The sequence below is a fragment of the Leptosomus discolor genome, chromosome 7 (assembly GCF_034619465.1).
Source record: "Leptosomus discolor isolate bLepDis1 chromosome 7, bLepDis1.hap2, whole genome shotgun sequence".
In the NCBI taxonomy this organism is placed as follows: Eukaryota; Metazoa; Chordata; class Aves; order Leptosomiformes; family Leptosomidae; genus Leptosomus; species Leptosomus discolor.
The window spans coordinates 63428162-63451250 of NC_141397.1; the positions used below are offsets into that span (position 1 = coordinate 63428162).

Below are 23089 nucleotides of genomic sequence, written 5' to 3' on the forward strand. Positions count from 1 at the left end.
TAGCAGCCACTCACACCTTCAGCAACTGTACCCACCCAGAAAAGCTCTTCCTCTATATTGTCTCCATTTCTACAAATCGTTCTGATGACTGGTTTCTGGATTAATGGGATTAAAAATAATGTTCATTGAAATACGCGTGCCTCTTGGAAGAGACAAATCTGGGTAAAATGTCACTTAAAATTTGCTGCAGCTGATGATGGTGATAACATTAATGCAAGAGTGAAAAGGTTCATTCTAGGATGTAATAAAGTATATAGACTGATAACTGAATTCATTATAAAACTGTCCTAATTATTAGACAGTACATACTGTCAATTAATACATTCCTATTTCTATAGGAATTTTATACATATTTTAATTGATATTTTCTGATTCTGCAGCTGGAATTAGAAGAAACTGAGTTAGTTAAAACCTCACTGTAAAAACTTTGTCCACGGCCTCCACTTTTGGAGCAACTACAAGGTGTTTCAACACAGACCTGCACAGAGACGGGACGCACACTGCAGAGAAGCTTGTTGGACCTGGGCCACCGAAGGGCACGGCTTTTGTGTACCCTTTCGTGACTACTGCAGCCTTCAGGCTGAGGCCACAACAACGCAGTGTCTTCCCCGTTCGAGCGAGCGAGCTCTGCACGGACACAGATGCAGAGGATCATCAAGTGCACACTTTTCACGCTGCATGTTTATTTCTCAGGCGCTCTCATCCTAGCCCGTAAATGCAAATGGAAAGGAAAAACAAAAAAAAAGTGACAAAACATTTAAATCACTCTACATCCCCAAATTCTGCAAAGGAAAAACGTACAATAAAAATTTATGCACACTGCTTGCTGCGCTTCTGACCTCAGGGAATCCTAAGGAGAATTAACAACTCCATGCAGCCACTGAACTGCCATCCATACACTGAACTGCCAATACAGATTCAGACAGCAGCAGTCACAGAACGGGGAACAATGTTTTTCACCCTCACCCTTTCCACTCTCCATCATTGGTACTAGAGTAGCTGGTGGTGGAGACCTGACAGCTTTATCACCCAAGCTGCCAGAATTTACAAAGCCCCCTTTAAATTCACAGCAGCGCCTGTACACAGTCTTATAACTCCTGCAGCTCCTGGGTGAAAAGGGAAATTAAATGGAGCTGTGAAAACTGAAATGTCCTGATGAGTTACCATCTTGCACTTTAGAGAACAGCTCCAGAGATACTTGCAGGGAAAGGAAAAAAACCTTCAAAGCCTCGGCCCACATTAGAAGTGTAATTCCTGCAGGTTTTTTCCCAGGGAGGTAAGCAGTACTGCCACTTGCTTACTTCTGGGTTACCGATGCCGTTAAGCAGCGCATGGCTGTTGCAGTGAGAACGAATGAGAACGAAGCCAAGAGCATGTGGGCAGCAGCACACCCGGACTGGCTTGAAATCCAGCCCCTTCATCCTTCTCTGGCCTGTTTAAAACAGCAGCTGGGCACATCCATCGTTATTTTTCTGCCTCGTGTTCTCCTAGTCGTTTATACCAGGCCGCAGTTGAACACTCCCAAATCCCATTTTTCTGTTTCACACTATAGCTCTACCTGGAGGGCTATAAGCGTGACTGCCCAACGTACGGACAGAACAGCCAAGAATCACACAAATGCACTTAGGCACCATTTTTTTTTCCAACCCAGGGTCTCCTGCTGTGCCCCTCGTCCAGTCCCTTTGCAGCTGGTAGTGAGGAGACCGCAGGTCTGGTTTGGAAGGCACTGTCAGACACCCTGCACGGCCCCTCGGAGTCTGGCTGCAGTAGCAGGCAGACAGTAAGTAACCAGCATAGGATGGCAAAAATACACGTCCATCTTCCCAGAAGTCTGATCTGGACCACCCCCAATCAAGCTGAAGCAGCTCGACAGGGCTGAAAAATAAACCCACGTCCATCATTTCTTCTACAGGCATTACCATAGACACGTGGTGACTGCATGCTCGGAAGAAATCAATAGGCTACAGGATTAACGCTCACACCTCTGCAAATCTGACCCTCTCTTAAATGATTTGCGGTATAAATGATTTCCTAAGATACCAGATCTCTGGCTAGTGCCAGCCTATAGCAAGTAAGGTCTTACCCACAAACCCATTTAGAGGAAATATCGCCCAGCTCGACAACTACAATAATACCGGCTTTTCTTTAAACACTGGATCCTCACTAGGAAGAGATGGTGAAACCTTTCAGTCCACATCCCATGGCCAAAGTCCCCGTAATAAGTTCTGAAATCCAGACCTACCATTGCTGAAGTTCTCAGGGAATTCTGTGTTCTGCTTCTTATCTTGTTTATTGCGTACAAAGATGTAAAATCTTTCAGAAGTGGCACTGAGACTGTAACAATACTTTGACAGTTTAAAACATCCAAATATTACTTGGATGGGTGGAAGCCATAGGGCAACAAGAGCTTGCAGAGGCAATTCAAAGTACTTTGATGACTACAAAGAACATAGTTCTGATACAAACTGGCGGTAGGTGGTGGCTGTGCCTTGAGCAGAGGCAGGGTTTAGTACATTAGCACTGAAAGAAGGCAGAGAAAATTGCAGTTGAAAATAAGTCTGCAGTGGAAACATTTAAGGTATTATTAGGATCAAATCCTCCTCCCAGCGACTTCACAGAAGATCTGGCTCCCATAAATGACAGGCTTTGTCTTACCCCTCTTGCAACATGAAACTAGTGACAGTCTGGAATTCACAGGAAGTGTATTATTTCACAAATCAGAGAAATCGAAGATCAAGTGATTCATCAGGGCTTGAAAGTAAAAACTATATAATGCCCACTGTGCAGCAGGGGTTCTGAAGAATATAGAAATGAAACTTCAGTGCAGTGAAATATTTCTTTTTTAATCTTTTTTTTTTTTTTTTTTAATAACAGGGTCCATAGTAAGTCTCCAGAGAGGTCTGCAGAGAAACTTAATTTCAAAGCAGCAGAACTGAGTAGCAGCCTGTGAACACAAGCAGCCCATCAAAGAAAAATGTGCCGAAGAATAAAAATCAAGTCAGACAGCTTGACAGCCTGTGATTTTTCAGTCCCCAAAGCAACTCTAAAGCAACCAAAACAACTCTTCCTTTCTATCGGGATGTTACCACATCAAATAAACCACACACAATGTCTTGATGCAATTCAGCTCTACTTTTCGTAACTGTAAACCTGCAGAAAACACAGGCTGGCCCGCAAACAGACCTTAATATCATGAGGGTTCCTCTTCGCCGAAGGGAATGGCTGGTTACGGTACAGCACGAGTGAAATCTAACCCAAATGGATTATACAACTCCTTCCTCTAAACCAAAGTATTATGTAACTCCTAATTAATGAATTACGACAGCACAGTTGACAGCAATCACAGGGTGAAGTTTTTCAGCTTTGTGGGGAAGCTGTATGAGCAGTGGGCCCGGGCATTCGGTGTCCTGCTGTTCTCCCCTGGGGAAACTCCAAGCCGCTTTCTGAAGGGGAAGGAACAGTCCTTCCGAGAAAGTGCTGGGTGGAGCAGAGAGGAGAAACTTGGTGCTGCTAACTTGGCGCCAGGCTTGGATAGTTGGCATTGAAGCTTTAAGTTATACTTCAAAAAGACAGAGATTGTTTGGTATCACGCAGGCTGGAAGGGACCTCAGGAGGTCTCTAGTCCAACCTCCTGCTCAAAGCAGGATCAAACACGAAGCCGGAGCAGGTTGCTCACGTTTTAACCAGCTGAGGCTTGACACCCTCCAAGGACAGGGACTGCACAGCTCCGTAGGACAACCTGCTCCAATTCCTGACTGCCCTCATAGTGAAAAAGTTTTTCTTTAAACCACTCTGAATCTTTCTTGTTTCAATTTACGCCTGTTGCCTCTCATCCACGCACCATGCACCCCTGGGAAGCGCCTGGCTCCTTCTCCTCCACGACCTCCTCATTGGTCTGGGTGGCTGCTGTTAGGTTCCCTCAAAGCCATCTCTTCTCCAGGCTGAGCCAGACCCATCCCTCGACTCCCCCATGGGGAAAACGCTCCAGCCCTGACTGCCTCGGTGGCTGCTGCTGAACTCACTCCAGTTTATCAAGTCTTTTTTTGTACTAGGAGACTAGTGCCAGTCTGGAAGGTGAACTCTTAAAAACTGTAATTTTTTTTTTCCTGTAAAATGTAACTTTAAATACATTTTTCTCAAAATCCAACAAGGCTTTGCTCAGAAGTGGCCATCACGAAAAAGAAGTCAGCAGATTACGGACATCAGCTAGCATAATGTCCTGTTATTCTACTATTGGAACTGCATCCTCCCTTCAGAAACTGCCAGTGGGTTTTGGGGGTAGTTTCACATCCTAACAGTAAATTAAAGGCATCTAATAATTATGGTAATGTAATCCCTTATAAATTTGTGACAAGATGAGGACTGTTACTCATCTGTGCCTGACAATGATTTCATATGAAAACTGAATCCCCAGCTAGAATGTTTGTTTCTTCATTAGCAAGCATCTGCATCATCACGTAATTGTATATAATCCATAATCCATGTTCTCAGAAAAAGATGTGATCTCATTGCTCAGATATAGGGAGATTAAGCAAAGGGAGAAGTCCAGGCACTGTGGTTGTACTCGTTTCCACAAAGTGATGAGAAGTTGCCGGCAGATGCAAAAGGTAGCTAGTTAATTCTGAAACTAGAAGGTCTTTTCAAAATCAGTATTTGATCTAAATTTAATGCCAAACATCCCTATTCTTATTCTTTCCACCCAAGCCTGAAATTCCTTTTAAAATACTCTTAAAAGAAGTATTTAGAGATGTTCGGCCACAGCTGACAAATAAGTGAAAATACTACTAAAGTTGCTTCAAAGCAGTCTTTCCCAAAGATAAACCGGCAGCAGCCTTTATTAATTAATGACTGTTGAAAAGCGCCACCTCCTCGTCCATTGCTGACAGCACCGGTTCACGCCAATTGCAGCGGGATTTGCTGTCAGATCAGTCCCCGTGCTAATAAACGAATGCAGCAAAAAATAATCAAATATTAGGACATAAATCTGCCGGCCCAGGGAAGAACACCAGGAGCCGCCGAGGCTGTGCTCTACCGCCGCCATTTGCTGCGACAACAGCGCGGGCTCGCCCCGCAGGGCAGGGAGACGGGGGGCTCAAACCCCGCGGTTCTCAAAATAAAATGAGGATAAAACGTTTCAAAGGATCGCGAAGGGCGACGCTACCCGTAAGCGGCCCCCGGAGGCCGGCGGGAACCGGGGGCCGCCATCTTGGGGCAGCGCGGCCCTCCGCCCCTTCCCCTCACGCCCGGAAGCCGGGCCCGCGCCGGCAGCCGCGGCCATGGAGTATCTGCCGGGGCCGGCGGCTCCCGCCCAGGGCAACATGTAGGCGGCGGCGGGGCTCGGAGGAACGGCGGTGCTCGGGGGGCGGCGGGGCTCTGCCGGCGGTGGGGCTGAGGGTACTCGGGCAGCCATAAACCGGGGGGGGGGGGGGTGACGGCTCTCCTGGGCCACCACTTTTCTTTAAAAAAACACACCAAAAAAAAAAAAAAAAGATAATTCAATTTAAAAGCCTACCCGCAGCTTCGGTTGCCACCGCGGGTTGCCGTAGCTCGTTGTGACCCGACTTTTCCTCCTTTGCCTTCCAGCCTGTGCTGCCACTGCGGCGTGCCCATCCCGCCCAACCCGGCCAACATGTGCGTGGGGTGCCTGCGGGCGCAGGTGGACATCACGGAGGGCATCCCCAAGCAGGGCACCCTCCACTTCTGCAAGCAGTGCGAAAGGTGGGCGGCCGGGATCCCCCTCCTTCTCATCCCGGCGAGGCGGGGGGGGGGGGGGGGGGGGGGGCGGAATTGGGCCCGCTCGGTGCGGGGCGTGCGGCGGGCCTGACGGCCTCACTGCTGTGCGTGTCGCTGTCAGGCCTCGGCGCGGAGGGGGGGGTGTTTCAGCACTTTTTCGTGTTTCTTTTCACGTGGAAGTGGGAAGGTGTTGGTGTGTAAGGTCTAGACGAGGAAGGGAGCGAGTTGGTAGTCCGTGAAAGAAAAAAAAAAAAAAAAAAAAAGGCAGGCGAATCGGTGAGGATGGCGGTAAAAGTGTGAATGCGCTTGGGGTGCGCGACTCTCGGTGCTTCGGGAGGCAAAAGTTGTAGCTGCGGAGTTGATAATTAAAACTGAACGCTTGGGGAAATCACTGCCTGTCTTTTAAGTTGCCGAAGAAGCTTCAGTGGGCTGTAAAATGCTTCCGTGTGTCTTAGGTACCTTCAGCCTCCGGGGACCTGGATTCAGTGTGCCTTAGAATCGAGAGAGCTTCTTGCTTTGTGCCTTAAAAAAATCAAAGGGTCGCTGAGCAAGGTGAGTAGCTGATCCGAGGGTATTTCATAGCCTGTCTGTTGGTGTTGGTAAAACAAAGTCCAGCTGACTTAGACAGGGTTTCATCCCTCCTGAGCAGCCATTTGGACTTGTGGACAGCTTATCAGATGATTTATAGTAAGCACAGAGAATGGCAATCTGATCTCAAATGACTCTCTACTAGAATTTTGGAGGATTTGGTAAGGATGGGCTCTAACAAAAAATTTCCAAGTGTATTGAGGAGGCTCTTGCAGTGCAGTTCCGTGGCTTCAAAGCATACAGTGTGCTGCACGGTTGTTGCTGTGTAGGTGGGAGTTGAGCAAAACTAACTGAAGGAGGGATGGGAGTTGAGTGTAAGTAACTGAAGGAAGCAAACATATTTTTAATGCACTTCAATTTTAAGATTTTCTTTTCACGCATCTTTAAAATTGTTTGTACAATACTTGTTCTTACTGGTTTATGATGATATGAAAGAGGGTTGCAGAGGTCTATATATCAATTAAATTGAAAGTCACGTATTTAAGTTGAATAAAGTATCTCTTAGGTTCAGAATCTTACCAGAGGCAAAAATCTGAGATAGTGTTTTAGGCAAAACAAATTGTGGTGTTACCGCAGCCATCAAGGTTTGAATTAGATTGAGCTTCTTGCTGTCGGGTTAGTACTTAAATATACGAAATATCTTTTGCTGCAGTAAATTTGCGTGTCCTTAATTGTAGAGATTAAGTTGGGGTTTAAGTTCTGAGGAAAACATTATACTATCCAAATTCATCTTATCGTGGCATCTGGAGATACTGGTGAATAGTGTGTTCAGTTCCTCGGGTGTGACAGCCTGAGCTTGCATCACCTCTGGTTTCGGTCGATCAGACTCTGTTCCAGCTAAGCAGTATTAATTAGGTTTGATACGTACATTTTTAATTCAGGTTATTTACTTCCTCACTTGATTGAGGAACCGCGAGCTGCGCCATAAGCTTGTGCTTTGTGGTAGTGACGTGTTTTTACCGCGGGCGGTGGGACGACTGCTGGCAGTAGCTCAGCTCTCGCTCCTTCCCACTGGCAGGTCCGGCTGATTGATGCAGGTTTTATTTGGACCGAGCCGCACTCCAAGAGGCTGAAGCTGAAACTGACGGTTCAGAAAGAGGTAACTGCAGTACGGTGCTCTGCGGGTGGCTTCTGAAAAGCTGGTATGGCAGACCCTATGGGGGGTTTTTTTGTTCTTTTTTGTTATTATTACATTTTAGGTAAGTGGTTCTCTTTGGTAAAATCCAGTTTGTGTTTATCTTGGAAGAATGTTGGTGTCATCCTGCCTAAATTTTATCAATAAAGTGCCATCCGTCGGTGTTTGAAGAAGGATATCGGCTGTTCCAGTAAAGTTGGGAGAATATTCCTAATATTTGTGACCCAAATATAGCTGTCTGTCACAGGGCTTTGGTATAGTATGGAGGTTATTCCAGAATGCTGGGGTAAACTAGCTTTTCTACCATTTCTGCCTTGACAGGACTCACGAGGAAGCCTCGTAAACGTTTGTTTTGCAGGTGATAAATGGAGCAGTTCTTCAGCAAGTGTTTGTGGTGGAGTATATCATTCAGTCTCAGATGTGTGAAGACTGCCATAGGATTGAAGCCAAGGATTTCTGGAAAGCTGTGGTGCAAGTCAGACAAAAGGTAGCGGCGAACTGAGTTGTTGTTTGTTTGTGGCAGAGCGATCAGGCGGGTAAATCTGTGGATGAATTTTTGATTTTCGCAGAAGGTGGCGGACGCAGACGTGCACACTGCTGCAGTAATACGCTCTTGTGTTCATGTTGGGGTTTTTTCTTACTGATCTTAGTTTAGAAAAACTTCCTCTCTGCTGTCCAGTATTATTGGCGTATTCTTTTCGCATGTTGGCTGGCAGGAGGATCTTGTGTGAGTTACTAAATATCCTGTATTTTAAGGCAGTGGTAGAAACAGTGGTACAGCCTGTTTATAAACATTCAAATCTTCTTTGAAGAAAATCGTATCTTTAGCAACCAGTTACACAAAAATGAGAAACAGAAGCTTTACATAATTTGGTATAACTAGAGCACATCTCTGAAATCTTTTTGATTACTGGGACTGTTCCTTCTCTAGGTGATCTCTTCATAGAAAAGTTTGTTCTCTAGAGATACTGCATTTGCACTAGGCAGTTGTTAAACAGCCTTGATAACTTTTATCTTTGGCTTTAGACTCTGCACAAGAAGACTTTCTACTATTTGGAGCAGCTGATTTTAAAACACAGGCTTCATCAAAATACACTTCGCATCAAAGAAATCCACGGTGAGTGGTTTGTTAGCCGTGAGGTAGAAGAGCCTGACTTGTATGTTGGAGGAGGGCTTGTGCTAGTAGCTGCGTACAGATAAGCAGCAGATGACTTAGCCTGTGAATTGGATTTGAAAAAAAAACCCCCGTGGCACTTGAAGTAGATACGTTCATCGAGCTTTCTTTTCTTTCAGATGGCCTGGATTTTTATTACTCTTCAAAGCAGCAGGCCCAGAAGATGGTAGACTTTCTTCAGTGCACAGTTCCATCTAGGTACATCGTTCACGTTTATTGCCTTGAATAATAAAAGCTTTTGGGAAATGTCTTTTATCCTTCTTTTTTAAATAATTTTGGAAGTGAAAGGAACCTGTGTTCTAGTTAAACAGACAAGATGCCTTTCTACAGAAGTCCTGTGTTAAAGCCATTGTAAAACAAACCATTTTTCTATTTCCTTACTTCTTGTATTTGTAATACACAGCTCTACACTCCCGTGGCTGTACTTTGTGCTGGTTGTCTCCTGTTTCAAGTAATGCCCTCCTTGCTGCCTGAAGGCTCTATTTTTATGTTTTATAGATCAAAATCATCCCAGCGTTTGATCTCACATGATATTCGTAGTAACGTGTACAATTACAAAAGCACCTTCTCTGTGGAAATTGTTCCAATATGCAAGGTAGTTTCTCTCTGTTTCATCTTCAGGGTGTTGTCTGAAGCGGGTGGAGTTTGGGTTTGGTGATGAAGGCCAGATTTATTGTCTGTTTGGGGGGGATGGGGAGGGCTCTGCATCCTGTGAAACATGGAAAGTGCAGGTAGCAGCTGTCTTGAGGAAGCTGTTGGGTGATACTGGGTGGAGAACTGAAAATAGAAAGTTTCAAAATCTATCTCACATTTCTCTAAAGGCTTGATTAAAAATTAAGGAGATAGGAGTCTAAATTCTTTTCTGCTTGCATGCAGGACAATGTTGTATGTCTGTCACCAAAACTGGCGCAGAGCCTTGGTAACATGAGCCAGATCTGTGTGTGCATTAGGGTGACAAGTACCATCCACCTCATCGATCCTAGCACCCTGCAGAGTAAGTGACACGTTCTTTTCTGCACTGCGGCAGCATCTGATTTTTCTGCCGGCACGACTATTTTTTTTTTAATTTTTCTGTTTTGTTGAAATCTTGTATTTTTAGCCTTCAATGTTGTAAATTTCTCTGCACAATCACTGACGTAGAAATCCAACAGCGAGCTAAGACATAGTTGTCTAAGCTTGGTTTCTGGGCTATCCTAGGCAAAATGTGCAGGGTCAGTTTTAAGCTCATGGATGTTCTAGGCTAAAGCACTTACATTTGTCAGGTATGTTCCTCTAAAATGAGGTGGCATCTAGTTTTTCTCTGGATGATGGTTCTAGACACTTCGGTACCAGAAGCACTGTGCTTTCATTGGTGTTTGCTGGTAAGCTCTACCAGCAAAATCCCTTTAAGATACACCCAGGAGGATGATTCCTGTGAATGAGAAGGTCTGTGCTTTAGACACGTGATATACGATGTGGCTGTCACAGAGCAACTGCTCTTGTAGCACGACTTTACAATATGGGTCATGTCCTAAATACTTGTGTTACAATAAACTTGACCAAAACGCCTTTGGTGGTTGCCTGCGTTCTGGCGAATGCTTCCTTTTGCTGTTAATTTCTTGGGGAGAAATTCTCTCCCTTGTGGTTCCTCATGCTGGTGTTTTGGGTTTTTCCCAGTTGCTGAGATTGATGGAAATACCTACTGGCGCCACCCTTTCAATAGCTTGTTCCACCCCAAGCAGCTCGAGGAATTTATCATTGTGGATATTAACAGGGTTCGAGAAAAGAAAAAAGGTGCAGGTGCAGGAGCAAGATCAAACAAGGTAAGAGTTCCCCTCTGTGTGATTCAGTCTTTTGGGCTCCCCTACTCAGCTGAACTCTCTTTCGGATCATTCCCCCTGGCAGTCGGATGGACGCTCTTCTGTGGCTTGGCTGCTGGCAAAAGCTCTTCTCGGGAAGATGTGGACAGTGTTTTGGGGGGGAAGTTGCACAGGCATTACGTGAACTCCTCATTCAGGAATTCTTTTCTGTTGAAGAGTTTAAACTCCGCTTCTTACTATCATTATTGAAATTATTTTGTATTAGCTTTGCAACTGTTCAACTGTTATTTTTGTTGAAATGCAGAAGCATTTCTTTTTGATCAGAATTAATGAATCGGCACCAAACGTTTTTTTTTTTTCCCTCAGTCAAAAGCTGTATGGGATTGAAAATTAAGGAGTGGAGAAAAAAAAACAAAAACAAAACAAAAAAAATAAACCCAAAACAAAACAAAACAAAAACCAAAACCAACGAAACTCACCAAAAAACCTCTCCAGTTAGAAACAGCTTTCATGGAATCCTTGTGAAAAGGGGTTGGCCTGTCCGTTTCCTTACTTGTGTAAAGATGAGCAGTGCGGAGCACCAAGCGATACATCGGATACTTGATGTAGAAATCCAAGTTTAATTCCAAATGTAGTTTAAAACAGTAAGGTAGCAGTGCAGATGTTCTAATAGCTCAGCAAGTCAAACTGCATTTGATGACGAGGGTGTTTTATTTGTCGTTCCTCAAGCACACGCTGGCTGAGGCCTGGGTACAGAAGACCTCGGAGTTGAACACAGATCATCAGTATTTCTGCTCTACTCACTTGGGGCACATTCTGAATCCCGGCGACCTTGTCTTGGGGTCTGTTCTGTTTCTTGTTTTCTATGAGATGGTTATTTAATGACTGGATTCTCTGGATTTTCTCCAGGCTTATGTATTGTCAAGAAAATTTTGAACTGGCCCGATTTCTAAATGAAATCGCTGTGCCGCTCGTTAGTACAACAGATGATGCATTGAGTTCAGTTTTGCGGCCCTACAGAAAAGGGCAGAATAAAATACCTGTTTTCATTTTAGATTCGACCTGGCGAACTGCAACTTAAATGACGAGTTTGCCAACAAGATGAACCCACACAATATTCCTGATGTGGTAAGACCGTTTTCTGTCTTTGCACAAAGTTCTCTGTGTTTCCCAGGGGTAGGAGGGAATATGATTTTGTAATAAATGCTCACTAGTTCTGTAGTGCCTAAAGGAAGAGGAGCTGTTAATACCGGAATCTGAATAGCGCCTGATTTTGAGAGTAATTTTCTCGCTACTTAAATTTTCGAGTGGTGGTTAAATAATAACATTAACTTACCTTACTCTGCTGTATTTGTTGAAATTACCACGCGCTGTGTGGTGAGAACTGTATTACAACTCCAGTGTGTGCGTGCCTCTTCAGGGCATAATCCAGAGCGTTTGGAAACTGGAATTGACCAACGTTGCATAAATTCGATGTAAAACTTCGGGGTGCCACACTGACTCTGCCATTTGTTCAGCTGATTTTTTTTTTTTTTTACAGTTGTCCAAGTCTAGACTTGGGTGTTGGTTTGGATTTTGAAGGTGTGGACATGTAAACAGGTGCTGGTTTTCACTGTAGGTATTAATAAAGAAGAGCTATGACCGTACCAGACGCCAGCGTCGCAGAAACTGGAAGCTGAAGGAGCTGGAAAGGGACAGAGAAGGCACAGACACCGATGACGAAAGGTGCGGTGGCTGCCAGGGGTCCCTTCTGGCGCGGTGCTGCGCCGAGTGTGACGTTTGTCGGTCTCTGCTGCGGCTGGACGCGGTGTCACGCCTCAGCTGAGGTGCTGACCGTTACGGGGGCGCAAGCAAATGCTGCTGGTTCTGGTTGAGCGGGATGCTGGCTCACAGGACAGGCTGAGAGCGGTGTCTCTCTGCGGTTTCCCCCCTTCCCTAGGGCAGGGGGTGCTTTAGGCAGGTGCACTGACTTAATCGGATCCTCTCTTGGCTGCAGAGTTTTCGGGGAACGTGGCTACTGAGGGCCATGGGCCCGGAGACGGGCAAAAGCCTGAAGTCTCGAAGATAACACTGGAGGGCTTTCAGGTTTACTGTTGCAAAATAGAAAGAGTATTTTCATGGGCTTTTTTTTTTCCAAGAAAAGCTGAAATCATGAGACAAGTAATATGGGAAGCATTGTGTGTAGCTCACAGTCGGTGTCTAGCTAAAGGGACACTTCTGTGAAAACAGGCTTGTCACTGGTTTGTTCAGTGACAAAGCTGATACAGCAACAGCAGATTCTAAATTAACGTTGAACTGAGTAGAAAAAATGGGGCAATTAAGAGTTAAAAGAGGACAAGCAAGTTGAATTATTTGGAAACTAATAGGTGACAATAAAAAAAAAAAAAAAAGGCAGAATGAGCTGGAAATGCAGGAGTGCTGCCAGAAGCACGGGATGGTGGATTGCAGTCCTTCCCTGGGGCTTTGTTTCTTTGGTTTTATTTCATTTGATAAACCCAAAGGAGAAGTGAGTAAATAAATGAAGCATCTTTTACAGACAATACCAGGACTTCCTTGAAGATCTTGAAGAAGATGAAGCCATAAGGAAGAATGTCAACATTTACCGAAGTAAGGCCTTTTTAACCGTTTAATTGCATGTAACGAAATCCTGACTATTTGAGTGAAAATCTTTTTACTGAAGTTCTGTATTCGGGTTCTTTCACCTACTCGTGCCTAGAGAAGTGCCGTAATGTCACAGCTTCAGGTATTCCGTGTATTTTGCATGCACTGAATGGATGTGGATGGTTTTTGTTTGCTTGCTTTTAATGTGAGAGAGAAGCCTATTTTGTCCCACACCCAGAACCTCTGCTGGGTGAAGGATTTGGTACGTAACCAGCATCTTCCATGAGGGCAATGGCCATGGGATTGTTGGGGTTTAGGAGGAATTTGGTTGGTTGGTTTGGTGTTTTGAGAGGTTTTTTTCCCCTCCCTACCTTAGGATTGTTCAGGGCAGTTGGGTTCGTTTTATTTGCTTAGCTGGATTTTTTCCTATTGCTTCTTTAGATGCAGATGTTCCAGTGGAGAGCGACACAGATGATGATGGTCCTCCACGAATCAGCCTGGCTGAAATGCTGGAGGATCTCCATATTTCCCAGGATGCCACTGGTGGAGAGGGAGCAAATATGATGACAGAATAAGACTAGTGCATTAGTCATGCAGTAAATATTCCCTTGGTGAGGAAAAATACCCAAAACATAAGTAAACATTACAAACTGATCACATGGACATGAAAAGTAATGTGATAACTACCGCTATACCCCTAAATAGTGTTCCTAAATTAATATTTTATACAAAACTCTTTAGAGAATCGGCAATGAAAGCTAAATTTCTGGTGCAAGCGTTGCAAGCAAGTCCCACGAGCTCCTCCCAACCCTGAGTGCTCTCACCTTGCGACTTCCGCAGCGTAAACACACGCTGCCCAACTTGAGCGTTACCCGTTGGGAGTGATCCTCGGCTTGTGCTGAAGACAGCTGGTGAGGAAGGATGGCCAGAGGGATAGCTTTTATTCTAGCTGGCTAGATCTGTAGGTAGAGCACCTACCTACTGTTCATCGCTTTCGTTTCTTCACGCAGGAAGGATTTTTCCTGTCTTAATCTTTGTGGTACAATGGTTTGAAGCCGTTCAGGCTATTGCTAGATTATTCCATCTAGCAATATTTTGAGGAAGCTCAAGAATGTATCTTCTATTCCTTTGGTAAGGGAACTCCGGATATACACGTTTACACAACAAAACTTCCCTGTAAATTGGCTGAAGATGCAGCCCTTGATCAGAAGGATTGCAGACTTCTGTTAAGTATAATGACTGTTGTACTGTATTCCCTGCCTGTATCAGTGGATTAAAAGCAGTATGCATAATGTCTAATTAATGCACCAGGTTTGAACTATTAAAAAACTATTCAGATATTTCTGGTCCATCATTTTTTAGTTCACATTTAAAGTTAAATTTCTCTCTACTGCAAGCCCAAAGAGGACATAAGTAGTGCAGGGGGCCATTTCGTACTTACGTTCATCTGGTTTTAATTCACTTCACTGCACAAAGGTGGTTCAAGAGGAATTTTACTTTATGTGCATATACATTTTGATTTAATTCAATATAAATAGGGAGACATAGCAGAGTGAGAGTGGATGGTTTTGCCACTGCGGGGTTTTTTAACCAGGAAAAAATGTTCAAAATAAACGGCATATGTAAAGGAGGGAAATACTAATAACATGAAGTTGGAAAAGAGAGAGATGTGTAGGATTCATCTAGCAGGGAATTACTGATTCCTCTGTTAAGGATCTGTACAGCTCGAGTGAGAACCTGACGTGGTTTGTCACCGCTTGTGAGACACATGCACAGGGTGGAAAATTCCCGTTGAGGTGTGGGGAGCACCTTTCTCTACTTCACTGTGCTCCCCAGCTTTTCAAGGCCTCCGAGAAAAGCAAGAAACAAGGAGTTGGCAGCGTTGAGCCCCCTGCCAGGTGGGAGAAATTTTTGCCTTATTTTTTAGTTTAAATGTGCTCTTTTGACTTTTCCAACCAGGTGTGAGTCTGCTGGGTTTCCGGCTTACTGTCGGAGCCCAGGAAATACGCTGTGGAAGGCAAAGGTGGTTTTGATTGTAAAAGGTGGAGCTAGGTTTGGTTATCAGTTACTCATACCTGTTTTTTTTTTTTTAATTCTGTCTCACAACCTTGTAATCATCCATGTATCGGGGGGGAAAACGGAAATTTGGGGAGGCAGTTTTGATGCAGCCAAGCACTCGGCCGTCTGTTGGCGTCGTCAGCAGCTCAGCCAGCCCTTTGTGCCATCTTCTGCCGTGTATTTGGGTCACGCGAAGCTCTTCTGCTTCCGCTCCCAGGAGCTTTGTTGTATTTTTTTGTTATGTAGAAGAGCGGTTAGGAAAAATCCATAAAGCTGCTGAGAACTAAAGGTACAGTTTATCTCATGACAGTAATGTATAGGGAATAATAGGGAAGGCATAAAACTGTGCTTAAAAATATTCCTGAGAATGCAGCTGCGTAGCTCACCTGAATTATCACTACAACAAAATTATTTTATTATACATATTTTACAGCAGCTACGCCTGCTGGTAGGGCCGGGGAGATGCAGATAAACTCAGTTTTGACCGTTGGGCCAAATCTGTGGAAACTGAAGAACTTTACTTTGTAACCTGTGTTAGCCAGTGAGTTCTGTCTATGGATGAGAGTGGTGTGGGTTGTGATTTTTCTGAGAGGTAAAAATGATCAAGCCTTTATCTTAATAGTTTGGTAATAAGCTTCCTGCTGTTGGTAGGTGAAGGGGGAGTAATAAAAGCTCTTTTTAAACTATGCTGGTCTGATCAGTCCTTTTCCTTCCTCTCTAATGTTTTACTTCAGAGTGTCTCTCAGTAATTTCAGATGTACTGCTGTCCTGTCATCCTGCTTGTTACCAGAGACGTCCCTCTTCTTTCCCAGCCCGCCCCAGCCGTGGTTGGGTGCCAGCCTGTGTTAGGTTTCAAGCATCTTTCAGCAAGAGCCTGGAAGGATCTGGATGCTGAGCAAACAAGTCGTAAATCTGAGTGTATTGCTTGGCTTTTTGTGCATTTGTTTGCCAGCTGGTAACACACAGTAGCAGCTCTCGAATGAGTGGGCAAGCCGTGTGTCCTTTGAAACCAGAGTTAGGTCTAATTTTAAGTTCTCACGGCGTCCCTTTAACATTTAAACAGTTGGGAGCCAAAAGAGGCTTAGATGGCGTAGCAGCCGATGAAATGCTTGCCGAGGTCTCCTCGTTGGCACTGGGTAGGTGATTTGACAAAAGGTACTTGAGTCACAGCAGAGAAAAGGCTGCCACTGACCCTGCCTCTCTCCGAAAATCTCTCTTTGTGGACCCAGCCACAGCTTAAAGCCCCTCTCCTTTTATATATACAGAAGTTCCTTCTTCGTAACTGCTTAATGCTCCATTTACACCCAGATTTTGATGAATTTTGAAGAACTCGGAAGAGTTGAAGCACGACCTCCCACTAGCGTGCTTGTGGAGACGCGACCACACACGTGCATCTGTTCACAAGTACCGCGCAGCAGCAGCAGCGCGGGCAGTGATTCGTGAACAGCAACGCAGGTGTGAAAGGGTTGACTGAATTATGTGATGGTTAAATTTGAAGTGTAGTAGTGTACTAGTAAGCTAGTAGTAAGACTAAAAAGAAAGAATACTTTTTGAAGCATTTAAAAAAGAAAAAAAAAAGCGCAGCCAGCTGATGAGTAGTTTTGTCCTTCCAAACAGCCAACATTTTGTTCTTTCAGAAGAAATGGTGAAGGAGAATGTTAGGTTGAGTAAGTCAAACCTCACAGCACAAAAGCTGGATGATTGAGGGAAACAAATACACAGACGGGGGTGACTGGGGTATGCAAGCACTACTTCTTGAATTGCTTTTTCTATAGAAAAAAAGCCTTGTTGTATATTGGTGATGAAAAGCTCAAGGGGGATGATTGCACCTTTAACTGCTTTAAAAATCTTAGTCGGTTCTCTCATGTAACTACAGAGGTTCCCAAATATGGTTCAGGTGGAAAATACTCAGGTGGAAAATTCTCAGGTGAAATATTTGCTGGAAAACACTGTTAGAATCGTGCCAGGCAGCTTACCTTTGTTGCACTAGAAGGACTGCTGCTGTGCCAGGTTGGGGAAATTACACGCCGAGGAGTAGAGTAGGCGGTAGTTGTCGTGATACTGCTCTGCTGGGGAGTTCTACTAGAAATAATATTATTTTAGTCTCTTTTACTCTTAGAAGAACCTTAAATACAGGAAATCACAGGGAAATGTGTCACGAATTTTTCCTTAAAGAAGTTAGACAGGTATACAGGTTGCTTCTCCTGGTTGGCTGGGTTTTGGCTGGGGGGAGCATCCTTTCACTCGATAGCGCTGCAGAGAGCCTGGCTCCAGCTCCTTTAGTGTCTCCCATCAGGTATTGATACAGACGGATACGATCCTGCTGAGCCATCTCTTCCCCGGGCTACACAGTCCCAGCTCTCTCGGCCTCTCCTCCTCTGTTGGAGGGCTGCAGTTACGTTGCAGGGGAGGAAGGAAATAGCGAGCTGATCATACTGTTTCCAAGCAGGGAATATTTTGGGAAAACCTACACGTAGAAGACAGCACTTGTCCTCTCAGGCCACTTTGGGAAAACGGGTATCTGTAGTTGTGTATCTCTCTCTGCCCCAAACCTTAGATTAGTTCCTGTGTCAATTCTTCATCCTCTCACATCCATCCCTGGATGCTCTGGGTGCAGGTTTAGGAGCTGCGGGGACAACACACCGCTGGCCTTCACTGCCCCTGTAACCCAGCACGTTTTATGCTCAGCCTCTGGGCATGTCCTGGAGAGACGCTGGGTCTCACCCTTCCCAGGCTGGGGTCCGCAGCGGAGGGAGGGCAGGGTCAGACCTTCGCAAACGGGGAGCGTACAGAGTAACATCTAGTCCGTTCTGGGAGACGCTGCCGGCAGTCACATTGCTGAGAATCTGATGGGGGCAAGTTCTGTCAGACACGAAAAGAAAGAGGAGTTTAACTCAAAAGTGCTCAAGATGGAACACGAAGCGCCGGGGGTGTTGTGAGGACCTTGCTAGGAATGGTCAAATACACTCTGCTTGAAAGGCTGCGATGTCGTGGTGGGAGGCACAGGTCTCACTTGGGGCAGGAGGCGTCCGCGCTGGCAAGCACCCGGTCGTTCTTCTGTAGAAGTTGCCATAGAAAAATTGGGATGTGCCTGCAATTAATGGGATAGTCCAGCTGGTGTCACTATTCCTTCGTGTTAATGGCCCCGAAAGCAGCCTGTTCAGCGGCTGTAAAAGAAAGATGGCTATAAACTCTGAAAAACTTGTTTATGCTGATGCAGTTACTCGTATTTTCATTTAAGTTTAAAATAACATCACACCAACCTAAGGAAAAATAAGACAAAAGCTGTGTTGATCTTGATGTTAAAGGGCGTGCTCCCAGCAATCTGCTCCTCCTGCCAGCAGATTTGTCTCTACTTACGCCTTGCCAAGGCCACTTATTTTAGCTGCCTTCTCCCAAAACAGTTAAATACAGGGGCGAGACTCGTGTGTTGGGCCTTCAGAGGGTTTTTGGCAGTGTCTGCTATAGCTCATTCCAGAACATAATGATGCAGCAGAGAATATTATTGCCTTCAGAATTTACTGGGCAAAGCCTCAGCTGCTCAGCTGCCGCCCTCTGTACAGTGAGGTACCTTGAATAATTATCTGGTAAACTTTAGAAGCGCTGGTGCCTCTAGTTTTAAACAGCAGATAAACAGGGGGAAACCTGCATTTTAAGATTATGGACCACATATTAAGTACCCGAGGTGAAACAGGGCGCTGTTCTTACATGCATTTCCTGTAGCCTTCAAACCAAAACAGGAATAAACCCCTCGCACGTAAAGTGTTAACTTTTGCCCTTGTAGAAACGTCTTTCTGGAATACTAGGTTATTTGTTAACGGGTTTTTTTCCTTATACATTCTGTACAAATAAAGTAACCAAGTTAGCTGTATAGGAAGGGACAACATTTTAGAGCCTGGCAGTCACAAGCTCCATAAAAGGCCACCTCTTATACCCTCAGCTCTGCTCCTCATTCCCGTTCCTCGGACAGAGCGGGCAGTTCAGAAGGGGAGATGTGAAAGTCAGCGAGGTGAGAGAGAAGCTACTGATGCTGCAGAGAGGAAGAGAGGCAAAGCCCCGGCCTCCTCAGGGAAGCATTAGCAGGCAAACATTCACACTTTTAAATTCTTACCTTTGTCCCTCTGAAAAAAATACCTAGAACAACTTCTATGTAAATACTAGTCTGTATAGCATTCCCACTGCATGCGGGAAACGTCACCAATACAGGAAGAAGTCATTTTCTGTAACGCAGACGACTATAACGAAGCTGTTGCATGGAGTAGTTTCAGCTGAGCAGGAAAGCTAGGCAGAAAGTTTCAGCCAAGCAGGACCGAGTAATTTAAGGTCAGCTTTGCAAAAGGAAACAGATCTGCTGTAAACTCAAGGTCATGCTAAACAAACAGATGCAAGATGAAAAGGAATATGTTCTGCGGGATGCAGAGGCTATTAAGTGCTGACAAGTTCATCTGAGAAACAGGATTTTCAAGTCAGATAATGAATAGCTAAGATAAGAACTCCAGTTATGCTCTGATGTAAACAGTAGCATAAACAAAATACATATGTCATAGTAGCATAACAATAAAAGTAACAACAAGGAGCATGAACTTATCTGAGGCCTCTAAAAACTGTCAGAAGTAATCAGTAGCAGAGGGGGTAAAGTTCTGCCTGAACAAAATCATCACCTTCATTGCCTTTAGGAAGTTTAAACTATTTGGATTGATAAAGTAGAGCTTATAGTTTAATGAGAGGTAAGCTGTAAAACTCCTACAATAATAAACCTTCATAATGAGGATGCTGTGAATCTGCCATGGTGTATGACAGCTGTAAAGATCAAAGAGTTCACAGTGAACAGCATGAGCGGGTTTATTTTAGCAGATGTTTAGTATTTGTTCTTTCGTTTCAAGCCTGCTGAACCAGCACTGTTGTTGGTTGTGCAATTTAAAGATGAGATTCCTCACAAAAAGGCAGTGGAACAGTGATCTGAAGAGTGCTCCACGTCACCCTCACCTTCACCTTTAACATATAGCACCACAGCGACATAAACTTCCCCCCATATAGACGCGTGGACTGGGAGGTCAGATCTATTCACAAAGGTGGGAACTGGAAACGCCGTTCGAGTGCCAGACTGGTGACACATCAGACACTAACTCTGTCAAATTAAGACCCCATCTTGAAGTCCACGCTTGCAAATACTAAAATTAATTCCCTTATTGACAGAAAGTCACTAAGCAGTACATGCTGCATATACCAGCAGTGATCAGCAGGCCTAGGAGAGCGCGACAGGCACCTCTTCTTCCTGCATCTTGGTACTAAGCCCCGCAAACAGCCACCGCCACCAACCCCCTCTTCTCCCGTGCACGCCCACCCATATGCTCAGCCCCCATGGACGGTAGAAACAGGCGTGTGGAACCGCTCACCATCCGCTGCGGCTGGCATTGGCAGTACGGATTTGATATTCTGCTGATATTCTCCCGCTGAGCAAGCAGATCCTCTGACAACGTTGAGGAGATCAACCAGCCGGTGTCTAACAAGCAACCTCCTGCTCACGTAGACTCTGTGTGTGTAGGAGCGTCCCTGTGCAAATGGCTGGCCTGCCTATGGCGAGAAAGTGTGTCCAAAAAGCTTTGCTTGTTCTTGGTTGTGCAAGAAACTGAAGTCAAGTGGGATGGAAGTGCTACTGGTGTTAGCTAGAAGTCACAGGGAACTGAATTTGGTGCAGGTGTCTGCAGAGAAGGGTGTGCAGGCAGGAATTGCAGGGAATATTCCATTTCCTATTCCTCTTGAAGTACTTTCTGCTTCAGCCATGCGATAGTGGATCCAGCTCTGCAACACCTATCACCAGGGTTAAGAAACAAATGCTGGGGCCACTCAGCGCAGACTGTACAAACCAGTACAAACGCTGCCGACCGAAAAAAACCATGACCAATGTTGAAGCAGGCTGTTCCAGTGGTCTCTATTCCACCTCAGATAGCATCTGTTCTCACGCAGCTGGGGTAAACGCGTCAAGGGCCTGGCTAGTTCGACAGACGGCAAATATAGCAGGGCCTGACCTTGACCGAATTTGCCTCGCCAGGTGAGCAGGGACAGGAGCAGACCCGGAGCCACGGCCGCCACCTGGCAATTCAGCAGCTCGGGCTGCTGGGCAGAGCGCAGCTTCCAAGAGGAAACCTGCCCCAGCAGGTTGGTGTTTTGAAACTGAAATTGCAACGCGGAGCTCGAACGGAATATTTTAACTCCTGTTTTGTAGACAAGAGCCTTGGTGACAGGCAGGGAAAAGAGCGCGGTGAGTAAAACCAACCAAGAAGTTGGGGTTTTTTTTCAGCTGCCACTGAGCCCCTTGTTTCCTTCGGTGCTTTTCGGTGCTTTCCCGGCTCTCCCCAGCTGACACAGCTGAGCTGGGGTCGTTGCTGCTGCGGGACGGCACGAAGAGCTGAAACAGCGCTGCCGGCACCGGCAGACGCGCAGGAGCCGGCCGTGCGGAAGGACTGTCGCGTGCCAACGGGCACCTCCGCGGGCACCATCCTCCCCGGGTGTGGCGCAAGAGGCACCAGGCGCTGCAGGCGACCACAACCAACACCCCGTGGGTTTGCGCTGGAGAGCCGGGCAGAGGGTGGCCCTAAACAAAAACATGCCCAGGGCCGGTTCCTGCCTCTCCAGCCTGACGTCAGCCTCCTTAGTGTCGCCAAATGCGCTGGCTGTATGTGTGTAGCCTTCTGCTGTAATTGGGTGTCAACCTGGCTGTGGTGGCCTGCTCGTCCTCCGAGCGCTCCCCGTGCGGTTACAATGCTGTACGTGCACTCCTCTCCAGCACGTACAAGGTAAAATGCTGCATTTCCTTACCGATGTTATAGACGGACAGTTTTGAAACAAAATTATTGTCTTCCTAGCCTAATAATTGACGTAACTACACCCTATGTTTCCCTCTTCTGTTCCTAAACACTGGTAAACGCAATATACATAGTGAGCGTGAGAGCTGCTAGGAGCAAAGGGAAGATATTTACTACTTTAGCCATTATTTTAATTTAATAAAACACACGATTGGATTCTAATCTGAAAGCATTAAATAGACTTTTTTTCCCCAAATTTAGGGATTACTTGGGTACTGTCAAGCGAGCTGTAAGTTTAAGCGCAGCTGCCCTGATTTTCCCGAATAAACTATTTTCATATCGTATCTTATTTTCCCCTAATTACAAATTGGAAAAGTACTGGTTCTCATGCTGAGATGACAAATAACATAATTAGTGTCTTCACTTTGTTTTATCACCGCCTGTGACCAAATCGAATTTCCTAAGTCGCTTACTAATAACTTCCTATTCTCTTGAAGGAGAGGACGGTCTAGGAGCATCTCTACGCCAGAAAGATGTAAGAAAACTCACTTCAGGGTGGGTGGGCACAAAGTTGCACTTGTGCTACCCTTTATGCGCTCTGCTACTCCACTGTTCTTCTCCTGGGGGGATACAGAGCACCGACTCTAGCTGCCAAGTCCATTGCGCTGGTACTGCACCCCTGGCCAGCTCCAGTCCTGACGGCTGTGGCACGCCAGCAGCACAGGCACCTTCTGTTTCTACAACTGAAGGTTAAAAAAAAAACAGATTTTGAAAGAAAGCCAGTTACGGGGTGTTCAGCACATTAGTTACAAAGTCTGCAGTCTCAAGAGTTCATGTTTCAGACACTGCTCAACAGGTAGAGTATAAAGGTAGGTAAAAGAGGAGGAATAAGGGGTTTAGGAAAAATTGAGAGACATTGTGTTTTGGGTAGGGTTTTATTGGTTTTCAACTGAAAGGTCCCTACCACAACTGAATATGGAGTTTCATGTTCTGTACGTGATATGCCTGCTTCACCAGTCTTCTAAAAGTAAAACAAAGATGATCTTTTTTAATAAAGTCCAAGAATATGAGAATTTTATTGTAAATTTTCACAGAAGTAAATCCCCATTTTTAATACATCAACTGCATTATTTGCATATGATGACTCAGTCAAGTAATTCATTGTATTAAGTAACTGAGGAACCTAAATAAAAAA

General features: G+C 45.2%; 1 protein-coding gene across 1 annotated transcript; it reads left to right on the forward strand.

Annotated features, from left to right (window-relative positions):
- The first annotated feature begins 5276 nt into the window (after positions 1-5276).
- On the forward strand, positions 5277-13869 carry NMD3 (NMD3 ribosome export adaptor). The gene is made up of 15 exons (XM_086467777.1): positions 5277-5320; positions 5584-5718; positions 6189-6285; positions 7340-7420; positions 7815-7943; positions 8483-8573; positions 8750-8828; positions 9129-9225; positions 9507-9624; positions 10287-10432; positions 11159-11271; positions 11485-11557; positions 12048-12154; positions 12966-13036; positions 13472-13869. Exons 1-15 carry the CDS (start codon positions 5277-5279, stop codon positions 13603-13605), a joined length of 1515 nt encoding a protein of 504 aa, XP_086323903.1. The 3' UTR covers positions 13606-13869.
- The last annotated feature ends 9220 nt before the right edge of the window (positions 13870-23089 follow it).